At 30.4% G+C, this 14,189-nt stretch overlaps 1 protein-coding gene across 1 annotated transcript; it reads right to left on the bottom strand.

The window, feature by feature from the left end:
* Positions 1-3,135: 3,135 nt before the first annotated feature.
* Positions 3,136-5,957, bottom strand: LOC113865570 (protein SENSITIVITY TO RED LIGHT REDUCED 1). The gene is made up of 2 exons (XM_027500231.1): positions 5,890-5,957; positions 3,136-4,286 (listed from the first exon to the last, which is right to left on the bottom strand). Exon 2 carries the CDS (start codon positions 4,212-4,214, stop codon positions 3,381-3,383), a length of 834 nt encoding a protein of 277 aa, XP_027356032.1. The 5' UTR covers positions 4,215-4,286; positions 5,890-5,957; the 3' UTR covers positions 3,136-3,380.
* Between the last annotated feature and the right edge of the window lie 8,232 nt (positions 5,958-14,189).

The raw sequence follows: 14,189 nt of genomic DNA, 5'->3' as shown, positions 1-14,189 counted from the left end.
CAATGATAAACATATATTTTAATTTCTTAGAAATAACAAAAAGTGAAATTCTTTTTATGTATATTACTAGACATTTACATTTTTTCAAGACTAATGAATTTATTTTATTTTACGGTTCATCAAGTGTATTTTTTTAATAATAGAATTTACTAAAAATTATATATAAATTATGCTGTATAGTCTGTTATATATAAATTATATATAGAAAGTTATATATTTTTAAATTAAAAGAATTGTATATTACTTATGATGATAAATATATAATAAATATATTAAATTTATGTTGATATATTAACTTATATTTTTATTTTTAAAATATTAATTTTAAATATATTTATTTTAAAAAAAATAGAAAGACATTTTATTAATAAATTAGAAACGTTAGAAAACCTGATAAAAGAATGCAGCCGAGAGTTTTTGAGTGTTTGGTATGAATGATGGGATGTCACCCTTTTTTAATAAAAGCAGCCTTATGCTTTTTCTTTCTCCTCAAAACCATTTCCATTTTCATGCTTCGATTTCTTAACTATTTACTATCTATCCATTAATATATTTTACAAGTTGTATGTTTGATTTTTCTTTTAAAAAGAATTTAAAAAAAATAAAAATTTCTTTTTAAAAGAAAAATCAAACATATTCTAAATTTCACGGATCAGGATTTCTTCATATTCAAAATCGAACATGAGGGTCATGTTAGTGTATTTTTGTAATTTTGCTTAAGCAAAATTTTGCTCGCTTAAGCGAACGTACAAAAATACACCAACATGACTCTCATGTTCGATTTTGAATATGATGGGATCTTTTTCCAAATTTCACAATCTTACATGCTCTTTTCTATGTTAAATGTGTTATGTTTTAATACAACACATTTTTCTTTCAGTATTTAACACACAACTAAAAGTTCAAAAATTAAACTAAAATAATTTCATTTTAATTAATTTACGTAATAGATTTAATGTAAATTATCATTTAATGTATTTTAAAGTTGAAGTTTTTTTTTCTTTTTTAAACTAAAGTAACAATAACTTTTCATATGAATGTAAATAATTTAGAATGGTAGATTCAATTATCACGTTTAAGTATGCAATCTAAGTTAGATTTAAACTAAAACGAATAGGAATATATATATATATATATATATATATATATATATATATATATATATATATATATAGAGCATGTTGATTGAATTTCCAAATTTAAAGGGTGGCTTAGCTTGTTCATGATTTTGTTCTTGTTGTGTGATCAGTTACTTTTTAATTGAGTACGCAAGTGAATATACAAACATGATGTGAACACTGAACACACACGATGTCAGGTATGATAAAATGATGGCCAAGCCTAATCTGTTGTTTTATACTAATATCAATATATCATATCTTAATCATTTTCTTTTAGGTGCATAGTCTTTAATCATTATTTTACATTAAACTAACAGTTAAGGAGGAAATTAACTTCTATTTTATAAATAAAGAAAATCTATTTTAGTGTCACATTTAGTAGATTTATTCTTTTTTATAATCAGCCATGTGTATATTTTAAGATTAAAATTAAATAAGAAATGTATAAACTATATTTTTTTTCCTTACTGCAATTAGTGTAATTTGAAGATAAAAGTTATTACTTAATTTTTTCTTTATTATCTTGCATACACTTTTATATTTAAATTTATAAAAAAAACTATTACCTTATATTTTGGTGGTTATATAATTAAATTAAAATAAATTATTGTTAGAAAAGCCCTCCTCACTCAACATGGGAAATGCTTCTTAGCTTCACACTGCACACAGACACACACAGCAAAGTATTAAATACTTTTATTATAAAAAATTATAACCAGCTGATGCATTTTGACGTGGATATATTTTTTTTATAATTTATAGAACATAATTTAAGCCTGAGCACATCATCACAGTATTAATTTGGAAGAAAACAATAAAAAAAGAAGTCAAATAATATCCCTCTCGGAAGTGAGATTTGATTAAGAAACCCTGGGTTGAGCATATAGCTTGATACAAACCTTACTAGAAGATGTTTCATCAAAGAAAGAAACCCTTGGTGATTAAAATTTTACTTCAGAGATCCACAACTACCTTAAATGCATCTGATCAAGGTTAAACTTAATAACATAAAAAAAATACCTAAGAATTGTAGGTAAATTTTGTCCATTTTCTTAGTGGGAATCTTAGAAGAATTTGCTTACCATGATTAGTTTAATTGTTTTCACTTTTATGGTTTTGTTGCATTGGACAGGCATTATGAGGTTGACTAAAGTATCCTATGAGTTGATGCCAGTTGTACGCAAGATATTCTTTTGAGGAAATGGGTTGTGTTTTAATGATATTATGATGCACCTTTCATTCCAAATCGTAAAAGGGGAGCTATGGCAGCAAGTTTCAGACCTAAATGGTAGATTATCCCAGCAACTTTCCAAAGCTTTTTGTAGGGTCGATTGTATCATAAGCTTTAGACAGCCATAAGATGCTCAAATTCTTGCTTAAGCTCCAAAGAAGCGTGTTTGAACATGATAACCTGAACCTAATTAAAAACGTCTCAGGAAAGCCTATAAAGCGCAAATTTAGGTGAATAAATTTTTAAAAGAAAAAAATAGTATTAAAAAAATGAAATTGCTTTTGTTGGATGAGCTTTGAAATTCATAAAAGGAGTTAATCTAAATCATAAATTGCTCGTAATTATTATATGATCAATGATTTCAACCACTCAAGTCGTGACACATTTTTTTAAATTATAAAATTTATCCACATGGTACAGTGTGAGTAGCTAAGAGCACTCAATAATTTTTCATAAATTGCATATTGGAACCCCTGCTCCATTGGTTGAGCACTGTTCCAAACAGCCACTTCACATTTTCAGTCTTGCAGTGTGTTGAGGTACCTTCCTGCTTAGAGACACCATTCAGCCATTTAAGTATGATGCCTCATATCATAGCCGAAGGTCCTGCTTTTTTAATTGTTCTATGACCATGGGAATTTAATGTTGTTCAGTGGGATTGGGTGATCTTATGTTTGGGGCATTTTGCCCTCTTTCTTTTCAGCATCTGCTAACAATGGGAACCATCCCATCTCACCAACTTGTCAATGCTAGTCTACTGTAAACAGTCAGAAAAAACAATGCACCAAGAGTATAAACCTCTATTGCTAATAACAAGTATCTCAAATTACTCTTCTCACCCTGTTTATTGTCAATGTTTTTTTATCTTGTTCATTGTAACAAAATCTCAGTGCAGGAACAATTCTGCTGGATATTTGGAACATGAAACTGAAGACAAAAGGAGAAAGTCAACTAGGCGTACAACTGAATTATATTGATACAGGAATACACCTTTTTAAATGAATCTACACTAATCTGCTAACCCCCCATCAAGAATTGATAAATTGCAGCTCTGCCTCGTGGACAGGACCGAAAAAATGCCAACTTGAATCATGGAAAGCATTATAATAATCATCTGAAACTGTTTTGATTCTAAATTCACTTGTAAATCTTCGAACAGCCAAAATATGCTCCGTTGAGTTAATAATAGGTGAGTTCTTACAAATTGACAAATGCTGCTCGTATGTTTCAAAGCTGTTCCCAAATATCACGGTGTTACTTAAGAGTTCCGGTTTCCAATTCGCATGCAACAGGTTGTTATATAACTCTGCTTCACAGTGAGGCATGAAGAACATGGTTGGCTTGATGGCCTCTCGCCTCCCATGCTCATTTATAGATATAACACAGCAACCAAGGGCTTCCAAAACTCGAGACTCACTCACAGAGAGAATAGGATCAAATACCTCAATGTTTCCAATCCAGCTAAAATCTCTCTTCATCAATATTGCAAGGCTAAGTTGCAAGCATGGGGGCTCATACAATTCAATGCTGCCAATACCATAAATTATCATTGGCATCTTTATCTCTGAACCCAAAACCCTATGGAAGTAATCCAAAACAGATGTTTCAATTTGATCTCGGAAAGTATGATAGAACTTAGAGCTCCCAATCTTAGCTATACATTTTTCCATTTTTTGCATCAATTTTGTTTCTCTGATAGGATCAGTCTGAGAATCTGTCGGTGTCCACGCTTCTTGTTTCTCTTCCAAAATTCCAACCTTGGTCGCTTTTCTTCTTTGTCTGCCACGACGAGGTAAAACAACTGTCCAGTCTCCATTTGAAGTGCAACTATCAACTGTAAGAGATTTTGTGGAAGCTGCCATTCAGATACAACTCTCTTGACTTTTTTGTTCTGATATATTCTTTCTTCAAACTTCAGAGTGCAATGCCAAATTCTGCATAAAACTATATGAAGTGAGTGAACAGACTTTCCATGCATTTCCATAAACAAATAGTTGATTATATATTATCAGTCCTAATACACTGCATTCCACTGAAGATAAAAATATAATATAACACACAAATATCATCTAGAGTGACAATAAGTCATAAATTTGCAAACCGAAATTACTTAAAAAGTTGCAAGAAATAAGTATTATTTGTTTGTGCATATGTATCTTTAGCTAAACCATAGGTGATAATGCCACCATAATCATTAGAGCAAAACACCATAAACATGGTATTTAGCAGATACAGACGTAGTGTGGATCTATATTCCAATCTAGCCAGATTTATTTAATGCCAACATGATATACTACCAGTATATATCTGAAGTATAAAATTAGCAAGAAATCACAAAAACAATGAAATATCGTGGGAATGAAAATATAACTATATAAAGCAATTTTCAATGAAGACCATTTAATACTTTCCTTGGCGAACTCTCATTTAACAGCACACGGGTTCTTTTCACAAACCAAGCACTCGCCAATAGCTAGAATGACATACTTCCATTGTCTTATCAAATAATTTAAGGAGCAATAAAAATCAGTGATATTCTTCTAGAGGATTTAAGACAAATCAATATAGGAATTTACAAACTATGTGCGATTATTGAATCTTTCAAATTGTGAAAGTTACTCACTACATCCCAGCCACCCATGTCAGAAGAGGACAGATTCAATGAGTCCCCAGACAATGAAGAAAAGTGCAACCAGTTCAGATTTCTAAAAGCATGCTATTATGCAGCAAAATGAATTGTCAGTGATGGGATTTTATTGAAGGATTTCATTTCATCTGATGGGGTTTAAACAAGGAAATACCTACCTCTCATAGTCATAGATTAGTGGTTTCCCTTTGAAACTGAATACAAAACACAGACCAGCACGTGCTAGTATTCATCATAACAAAAAAATAATTAAAAAAATCTAATCACAATTCATTTGTAAATATGCCAACAAAACAAAACAAAACAATCTCCTCCTTAATCGTTATTATTCATACAGAGATATCAAGGCGGTGAACAAATTAATTCATGAAGGGGAAAATCTCAGAGTACTATCGCAAAAGCAAGAACATGAATGAAAAATAACAAAATTATGCACCAAATCTAAAATTCAATGCAAGGAGCAGCACCAGCAGCAGTAACTTCCATAAACTAATTGAGAACCATCTAGTCCTAGTTTAAATTGATCAACATCATTTTTCTTTGTATGTTGAAGCGCTATACTATCTTAAAGATACATCACACATTGATTATTGATCAGTGCTTTAAGTATAAATTGGGAAATCATTGACAATAAAACAATATTGTGACCCCAAATTATAGATCACAAGGCCGTGCCTTACCAGAGTTAAAATCTTATACACTCAGAAGATTTATGATTCCAATAGTAAGGTAATTACGGCATTAAAATTAAGGAAATCATGTGGGAAACTCTAATTTTTTTTTACCAGTAACATATCTAAAAATATCATGCACATAAATCAGATATTATGCATAGAATAGAATCGATTAAGCAACGAAAAGAGAAATCATAGAAAAAGGAAGAACTTTACCTACGGCTACTGCCTCCATAACAGAGTGAGAGCCGCAGAATGCAAGATACCAACGGAAGGGGTCACTTGTGTTGTGTGTGCCACCATAACTTTATTTTATTAGTTTTTTTCGCTTTTTTTACGCGGTCCATGTATGGTTGGAAATAATTGAAAAAAAATTATGTTTGATTAAAAAAAACAGTTTTTTATTTTTAAAAATAAGTTTATGGAATTTTAATTTTAGTTTATTATTTTTTAGTGTATAATTTTTTTAAAACGGAAATTTTTTATCTCTAGTGATATTAAATAATGACACATGGTATAAAAATTTTATACATGATAGTTTTTATGTTACTCACGCATTATCAAATAGTTATTAGAGATAAAAATTCTGAATTGAAATAATTATAAACTAAAATAAAAAATAACAGGAATTAAAATCTCATAAAAATGCAAAAATTTAAAATATATTTAAGCCCTAAATTTACCTTTTTAAAAAACAAAGTATCACATAGAGTTAATAACTTAAATTAAATTAAATGCACATAATATATAAATATTAAAAAATAGGCATAATCTTTTTGGTATGTTTTGTTTTCAATCTTCCGGTCTGTTCAAAAGGATAGATATAATACGAACGGGGATCCAAAATAAAAATTTCTATATTACGGAAAATTATTAATTTTTATAATAATTTTACGAGTCATATTTATTATGTATTTTAATTAGCTAATAGTGTAAAAATATTTGCACTTATGTACATCAAAATTTTACTTTTGAAATATGTAACATCCTACACTTTGATTTAAATAAAATGAGATTTATTAAAGCATAATTGGAATAGATTTAGATGGAATTTATATTTAAAAATAATAATAAATAATTTTTTTAAAAAAATCATGTACGCGTACAGCTCGTGTATAATACGCGTGCACAGTATTTTCGGTGTAATAATAACTGCAAACAGTATTTCTTACGTGAACAGTGAATTTTGAAAATTTTCTATAAAAAGGGAGTTTCATACGAAATTTTATTTTTTTTACTCTTATCCAAGGTTTTCAAAGGTTTCAAGACTATATCTCACCATTTTCTCTCATACTAAACCCTCCAAACATATATTTATCTTCAGATATGTGATTCTACGTCTGTTCTAAAAGATTTGAAGTAAGTTTCTTTAAGTTTTAAGTTAGATTTATCATTCATTTCTCCTCTTCTTCTTTTTCTTATAGATGTTCATGGTATTCTTAGGAAAAACTCTGTTCTAGAGTTAAATCTTCGGTCAAATTTTTGTAAAAACTCTGTTTTGAGGTAAAGGGGCTCTACTTTATCATTTTATTATGTTTATTACTTGTATTCTCATAAATCTTGTCATATATGTGATTATATGTGGAATAATTCTTGTTTTATGAAAAATAATCAGTGAAAAGTGAGAATAAATGGTTGTTTATGTGATTTTATAATGAATACATGGTGAAAATGTGTTATTATGTTCAAATAGTGCATGATAAGGTATATTGAGGATGGTTGATATGATTTTATGATTTTGTGATATGAAATATACAAAGAGATGGATGCTTCATGTTTGAATATATTGTGGTTCATGTAAAAATAATGTGTATTGTAAATATGTCATGGTTTGATGTATATGATAAAAATTATATGAAAATATAATGACAAATATGTGTAAACATGAGAAATAATATATGTGAACATGTGAATATACTCGAAAGAGTATGAGATGAAAAAGGATATGATGTAAATAGTTATAGAGATACACTGGAGGAGTGGAAGATGGAGACGATATAGAATATCTTGGAAAAATGCAGGGTGGTAAGTGACATTCGAGGTTGTGCACAGAATATTATGTATGAATACACTGCATGGCTCCACAGTCGTTTCCCAACTTGACTCCTAACCATTACCTTTACTAAGGGACTGTTTATTGCATGCATTGTATCTGTATTGCATTGGGTCATCTAGCGACTATTTACATGGATGTGTAAGACATTGGGATAGAGACATCAATTAACTGTGACCACAGGGTGCGGTAAGCGCCGGTAAATGAAAAAAAATTGTGAATATGTGGAATATAATATATGTTTATGTATTGAGATGAGAACTTGCTTTATATGACATTATGATATATAATACCATAATGTTTTCTTTAATCGTGATAAGATATATTTTATGATGAATATATGTTATGTAGGAATGGTAGGATAAAGACTCACCCTTACACAATATTTTCAGGAAAATAGGACAAGCAGTATCAGGCTCACAATGCATGGATAAATGAAAACTGTTATAGAACTTAGTTATTTTAAGTTATATAATGGATATTTTCAGTTCTTCAGCACTTTTTTGAAATAATTGTAAAACTAATATTTCTTTTTGTTGCAGATGAAAATTTTAGAATTTTTGTTTTTCTAAAGTACTTATAAATTAATAAAATTTTACTCTATGAACCTTATATCATTTCATTGTTCTTTTTCATTAGAGAGTTTTTTTTTTTTTAAAGAAATTTACTTTACCATTTAGGATTTATCATATATTGAGAAAAAAATATATAAGGCATTACAAATTAAATATTAAAACCTATAAATTAAAATTAGATAGTGATATAAAAACTTTTTTTAAAAGTTAAATTTAATTTATGCACTTTTTTTAATTTTAAAAAATATATAACAACATAAGTTAATTTTAGTTGAATTTTTTATTTATTTTATTTATTTTATATTTTTCTTCCATAAATATTGATAGAAAAATCAATATAGACTGAGCCTTTGATAGTATAAGTCAATTTTTCTTCACATATGATGACATCTTCCTTTTTTTGGAGGCTAAGCAATCTCATAAACTCCTCCCACATATTTTGCTATTCCTTGCAGACGATCATTGCACTTCTTTTATGAACGATTTTTTATGACTCTATTGGGTAGGAACTTAACAAGAAAAAGGTTAAGAGTTATTAAGTCCTAATAATTTTTACTAATCTTATAAATATGAATTTACTGGTTTAGAATTTTAGTGGAGGTGTTACTGCTCTTAAAAATATAGATTAACTTTAATCCATTCTTATCTCTTTATTTAAAAATTCTTTAAGATGATTTTGAGGTTGATCTTTAAAAAGTGTTTATATGATACCATTGTATATATTTTTTAGACTAAAAGAATATGATATTTTTTTAATATCTTTAAAAATTAAAGAGTATTTATGTATTTTTCAAATAAATCACTAATCTCATCATTTGAGAAAATACCCTTTCATTTTATAGAGTTAAGTAGAATTTATCTTTTTGAATGACTAATTGAATGGAGTAAAATAAAGAAGTAAAGAAGAAAGTGGAGTAAAATTACAATTTTTTTTACCTTTTTCTTTTAGCTCTTTATACTCAATTTACAAAATGATAACATATTTGAATGTCTATTTCTTGCATCTTCATTCTATTTATTTCTCTCATAAACCTACTTTGACTAACAACAATAACTATCTCAATAAGTATTGCAAAGAAAATTTCAAAATATAATTTTAATGTAGTTATTGAAAATAAATTAAAATACATTTTGTAAAAAATACTTACCACCTTAGTAACGCTGGTAGAACTCTTTTTTTGAACCATAATATTCTAACTACTAGCCCAATTCCACATGTAAGAATTGATAGATAAAAGTTTTGGTTTGTATAATCAAGTTGATAATCTAAAATTTACCTTGTAAAAATCAAGTGGAGTGTAAAGAGTGTAACACCTTAATTTAAATTTTTTAAATAAATAAATTGCGCAATAAATGGAAATAAATAAAATTTTGTTCAAACAGTTCCCAATACATAGTTTCATAAAGGTATTTTAAAATAAGGATGAATTACTAGTTTGAATCAAATTATTGCTACAGGACTACTTTAAATACATCAAAGTTTTCAAAATAACTTTAAATACATCATTGGAGAATTTGGCGTACAACTACATTTCCCTCAAAATCTGCAAAATAATTCTCAAAGTGCTCGACGTGCTCTTCCTGAGTTTTCAAATGAATTAGGATGTCATCAATGAACATCATCACAAACTTATGCAAAAACTCATGGAAGATCTTATTCATGTAGTCCATGAATACTACGGCACATTGGTCACTCCAAACGGCATCACCAAGTATTCGTAGTGACTATACCGTGTCCTAAAAGCCGTCTTAGGAACATCTTTATCCTTCATCCTAATCTGATGGTACCCTGATCTCAAGTCAATCTTTGAGAACACTACAGCTCCCCTCAGCTGATCCATCAAATCGTCAATTCTGGGAAGAGAGTACTTGTTCTTGATCGTCACCTTGTTCAACTGCCGGTAATTCATACACATCCTCATGCTCCCATCTTTCTTCTTCACTAGGAGCACTGACGCTCTCTATTATGACACACTTGGTCTTACAAACTGCTTTTGCAGTAAGTTCTCCACTTGCTTCTTGACCTCTGCCAACTTCATCAGTGACATCCTGTATGGTACCACAGGAATCGGGCTTGCTCCTAGAATGAGGTCAATTGTGAACTCTATCTCCTTCTCAGGTGATAACTCAAAAACATCTTTAGGGAAAACTTCCAAGAAGTCCCTCACCAAGAAGATGTATTCCAGCTCTACTCCACTTTTGGCTTCCATTGAGAACATGACCATAAAAGCCTTAGCGTTCACTGTGTTTTCCCATGCACCTTGGCTCAAAAGCCTTGGAATTTTTAAAGTTGACGCACCAAAAATCAACGTATTCTCTCTACATTCCAACAGTACATAATTAGCAGCTAGCCAATCTATTCCTAAAATCACATCCAACTGAGAGAGGCAAACAGATTAAGTCAACCTCAAAGTCTCTCCCATCCACTATTATTGGATACCCCAAACACATCCACGAGGTTACAACCGACTTACCCGTAAGGGTAGTCACCACAACATTGCACTGAAATTCAGTCATGTGTAAACTAAGACTCTTCACACATTCCATAGAAACAAAGGAGTGCGTAGCATCCGAGTCAAACAAAAAATCAAGCAATCTGTCTTTTATAACACATTTACCTCTTATCATCTCCTCAGACTATGAAGCCTCTGTCCCACTCATTGCAAAGACTCTCCCAAGAATACTCGGCTTTGGCCCTGTACTTGGCCCGTGCTTCCTCTCGATTCAAGCTTCTGGGTTATACTCGTACTACCACTCTTTTTAGTAGCCCAACACACATTAGTAGTGTGTCCCAACTTTCCGCAATTACCATAGTTAGTCCGTGGCTGTGGGCAATCTCTTAGCATGTGTGGTCCTCCACACCTGAAGCACTTGATCAGCCTTTTGAAAGAGCATGAACCTGAGTCGCTCCCACAACTTTTCTCTTGAGATGATGTCCTTCTGGACTGAGAATTGTTGGAGCCCGAATACAGCCCATTCGAAAACCTAGGGGGTCTTCTTTCTTGCCTTATTGGACCACTCCCCCATTGTCTTGCCTTTAAAATTAGCTTCAAATATCTGATACTTGCTCACCAGAGTAGACAAGTCAGTCAGTTGAAATACACTGACTGCAACACAAATCTTTAGCCTCAACCCATGTTCAAACTGAGCACACAGGTCTTCCTCTCCTTCCTCATGCTAGTAGTGATGCTAGTACTTCATTAGCTTTTGGAACTTTGCTGCATACTCATCCACTGTCATATTCCCTTATTTTAGCTCAAGGAACTCTCTAGCCTTCTACTTATTCAAGTCTCAGGGAAAGTAATTCCCTAGAAAACTTGCCTTGAACGTCTCCCATTGAATGTAACCACCCTCTTATGGCAAAGTCTAACAGCAAACCTCCATTAGTTCTTCGCCTCCCCACATAACATGTATATGGCATAGGTCACCTTGTGCTCCTCCCGACACCCTATCTTATTGAAGATCTTCTCCACATCTGCCACCTACTTCTGGGTTCCATCGGGTCAAACTTCCCCTCAAACTTCGGAGGATTATGCCTTGTGAAGGCAAACAACCTTCTATACTTAGCTGGCTCTTCGTCTTGGTTATGCACCAAGGCCTTTATAACTTGGGTCATTCGCTCTAGGAAGTCATTGGTGATTCCAGCTCCTCTACCTCTACTGGCCATTCTAATCTAAGTTAGCAAAAAGTTTAACAAACCGCACTCTAACACGTTAGATCAATAACAACATTTATAATTCAAGTAAACAAAGACATATCAACACATAACTTGGATGCTTTAGCTTGATACCCTAGTCCGGTTTGGATGAATTGCTCTGATACCAAAATTGTAACATCTTAATTTAAATTTTCTAAATAAATAAATTTCACAATAAATGGGAATAAATAAAATTTCATTCAAACAGTTTCCAATACATAGTTTCATAAAGGTCTTTCAAAATAAGGATGAATTACAAGTTTGAATTAAATCATTACTATAGGACTACTTTAAATACATCAGAGTTTTCAAAATAACTTTTTAAGTCCTATAACAGTTCCATCAATCCCTTCATTGAGCCCGGTGCTGATTGTCTTAGGCACCTAAAAATAAACGTAAGGGTGAGTACTCTATACTATCACACACACACATATACAAGCATAGAGTCTCACATTACCCATTCCACACATTTTTTAACATAATTTAAATCATACATCAAGTACAAGGTGCTAACTCCATGATTCCATTCTCACTCACAAATAGGTGCACTCACTGCACTATCCAACAATCATTAAACTATACCTACGTGCGCTCACTGCACGTTAGCCACGCTCATTGTGGCACTGTGATTACAGATTCTTGATGTCCTCAACTTTAGGAATTTACTCAGTTCACACCATGAATAGTCGCCAGATAGCTCCCTTTCATGGATACAACGTGTGCGGTACTGAGCCCCCAAGCAAAAGTGTTAGTCAGAGGTCGAGTCAGAGGAAAATATGTGGCCTGTGGTGTACCCAGACTCACTGTTGGTGTTGTAGGAACTCTAAGTTCTCTAACACCTTGCACACACACTCAGACAATTGAAAAACATAAAATGCAAAGAAGACCCCTGCAACATACTCTTAACCTATTTCTAATTAGCCTAACACATCCAAATCTCAATGCACAAACAACATTCACATCCATCGTGCGTACACACATGTATTCACATCATGATATGCATCAATAACACATATCCACATCATCATCATATAAATCAAACACAAACATATGGCAATCTACACACATTTATATTAATATATCAAAATATTATTACAAATATCTGGGGCGTTACAAAGAGAGTAAATTGCTTGCAGAATTTGAAATACCCTCTATACTGGAGGAATTATACATTTTTTAGTTTTTACTTTATTAAAATTCTTAAAATTTTAATTTATCGTCTAAATAAAGAATTTCAACTTATAAAATTGAATTCCCTGCTTTAAATGCCCTGTTCAAATACACTCTCTTGTTTAGATGGCAGATTTTTAACATTTCAAAATATTTAAAATATATGGAATTTGAATTGCTCTCAATTAAATTTATTTCATTTTCAAAATAGTTTATTTGGATAAAGTAATTGAAATTTCAAGTATTTAGAATTCTTTGTTTGGACATAATAGTTTAATTTTTTGTATTTTAATTCTTTATTTTAGATAAATAATTTCAATTCCCATTTTATGTAATATTTTATTTTAAAATATTTATTTATAAAATTGAAATTTCAATATTGATCTTAAAAAAAAAAAAAATTCAAAATTTCTCCAATTTGCGCAAGAGTCAAGTGTTAAGTTCTTTTTCACTTAAGTGAGAATTAGCATTGGCTTAATCATATTTATAAGTGACTAAACCTTAAAAAAACAAAATTTTCTTAAGTGAAATTTGTACTTAAGCAGAAATGAATAATCTAGAGTGAAAATTCAATAGAGATGATTTGCAATCATACATATGTCCAATTGAAAACCTAATTATTATAACATGAAGCAAAAAATTAGAGTTGTCTCATAAAAATTATCAAAATAATTTATTTAAGATAGGAGAATTTAATAAAATTAATAATAGAATAAAATTTAAAACATAATTATTAGTCAATTAATTTAAACACTTAATTTAAAAATAAAGAGGAAAGTACCAAAATTCAATTATTGAATTTAAAATTAATATTTTAATTCAACAGTTCAAACAAGTTGAATAAAATCTTAATCAAAATCAAGTGAACATATGAAAACCTTTATATATTTGATTAACACAATTAATTATATTTATAAACTTATAGAATTCAATCAAAATGTGTTAATTTTTTTATATCACTTAATTAATCCTGATTTTGTAAAATTGACTCATATACTTTAACATGTTTTCTTGACTACTA

This window comes from Abrus precatorius, unplaced genomic scaffold (assembly GCF_003935025.1).
Source record: "Abrus precatorius isolate BTA unplaced genomic scaffold, Abrus_2018 Scaffold4, whole genome shotgun sequence".
NCBI lineage: Eukaryota > Viridiplantae > Streptophyta > Magnoliopsida > Fabales > Fabaceae > Abrus > Abrus precatorius.
The sequence above is the reverse complement of the archived record's forward strand: the minus strand, read 5'-3'. Positions and strand labels throughout refer to the sequence as shown.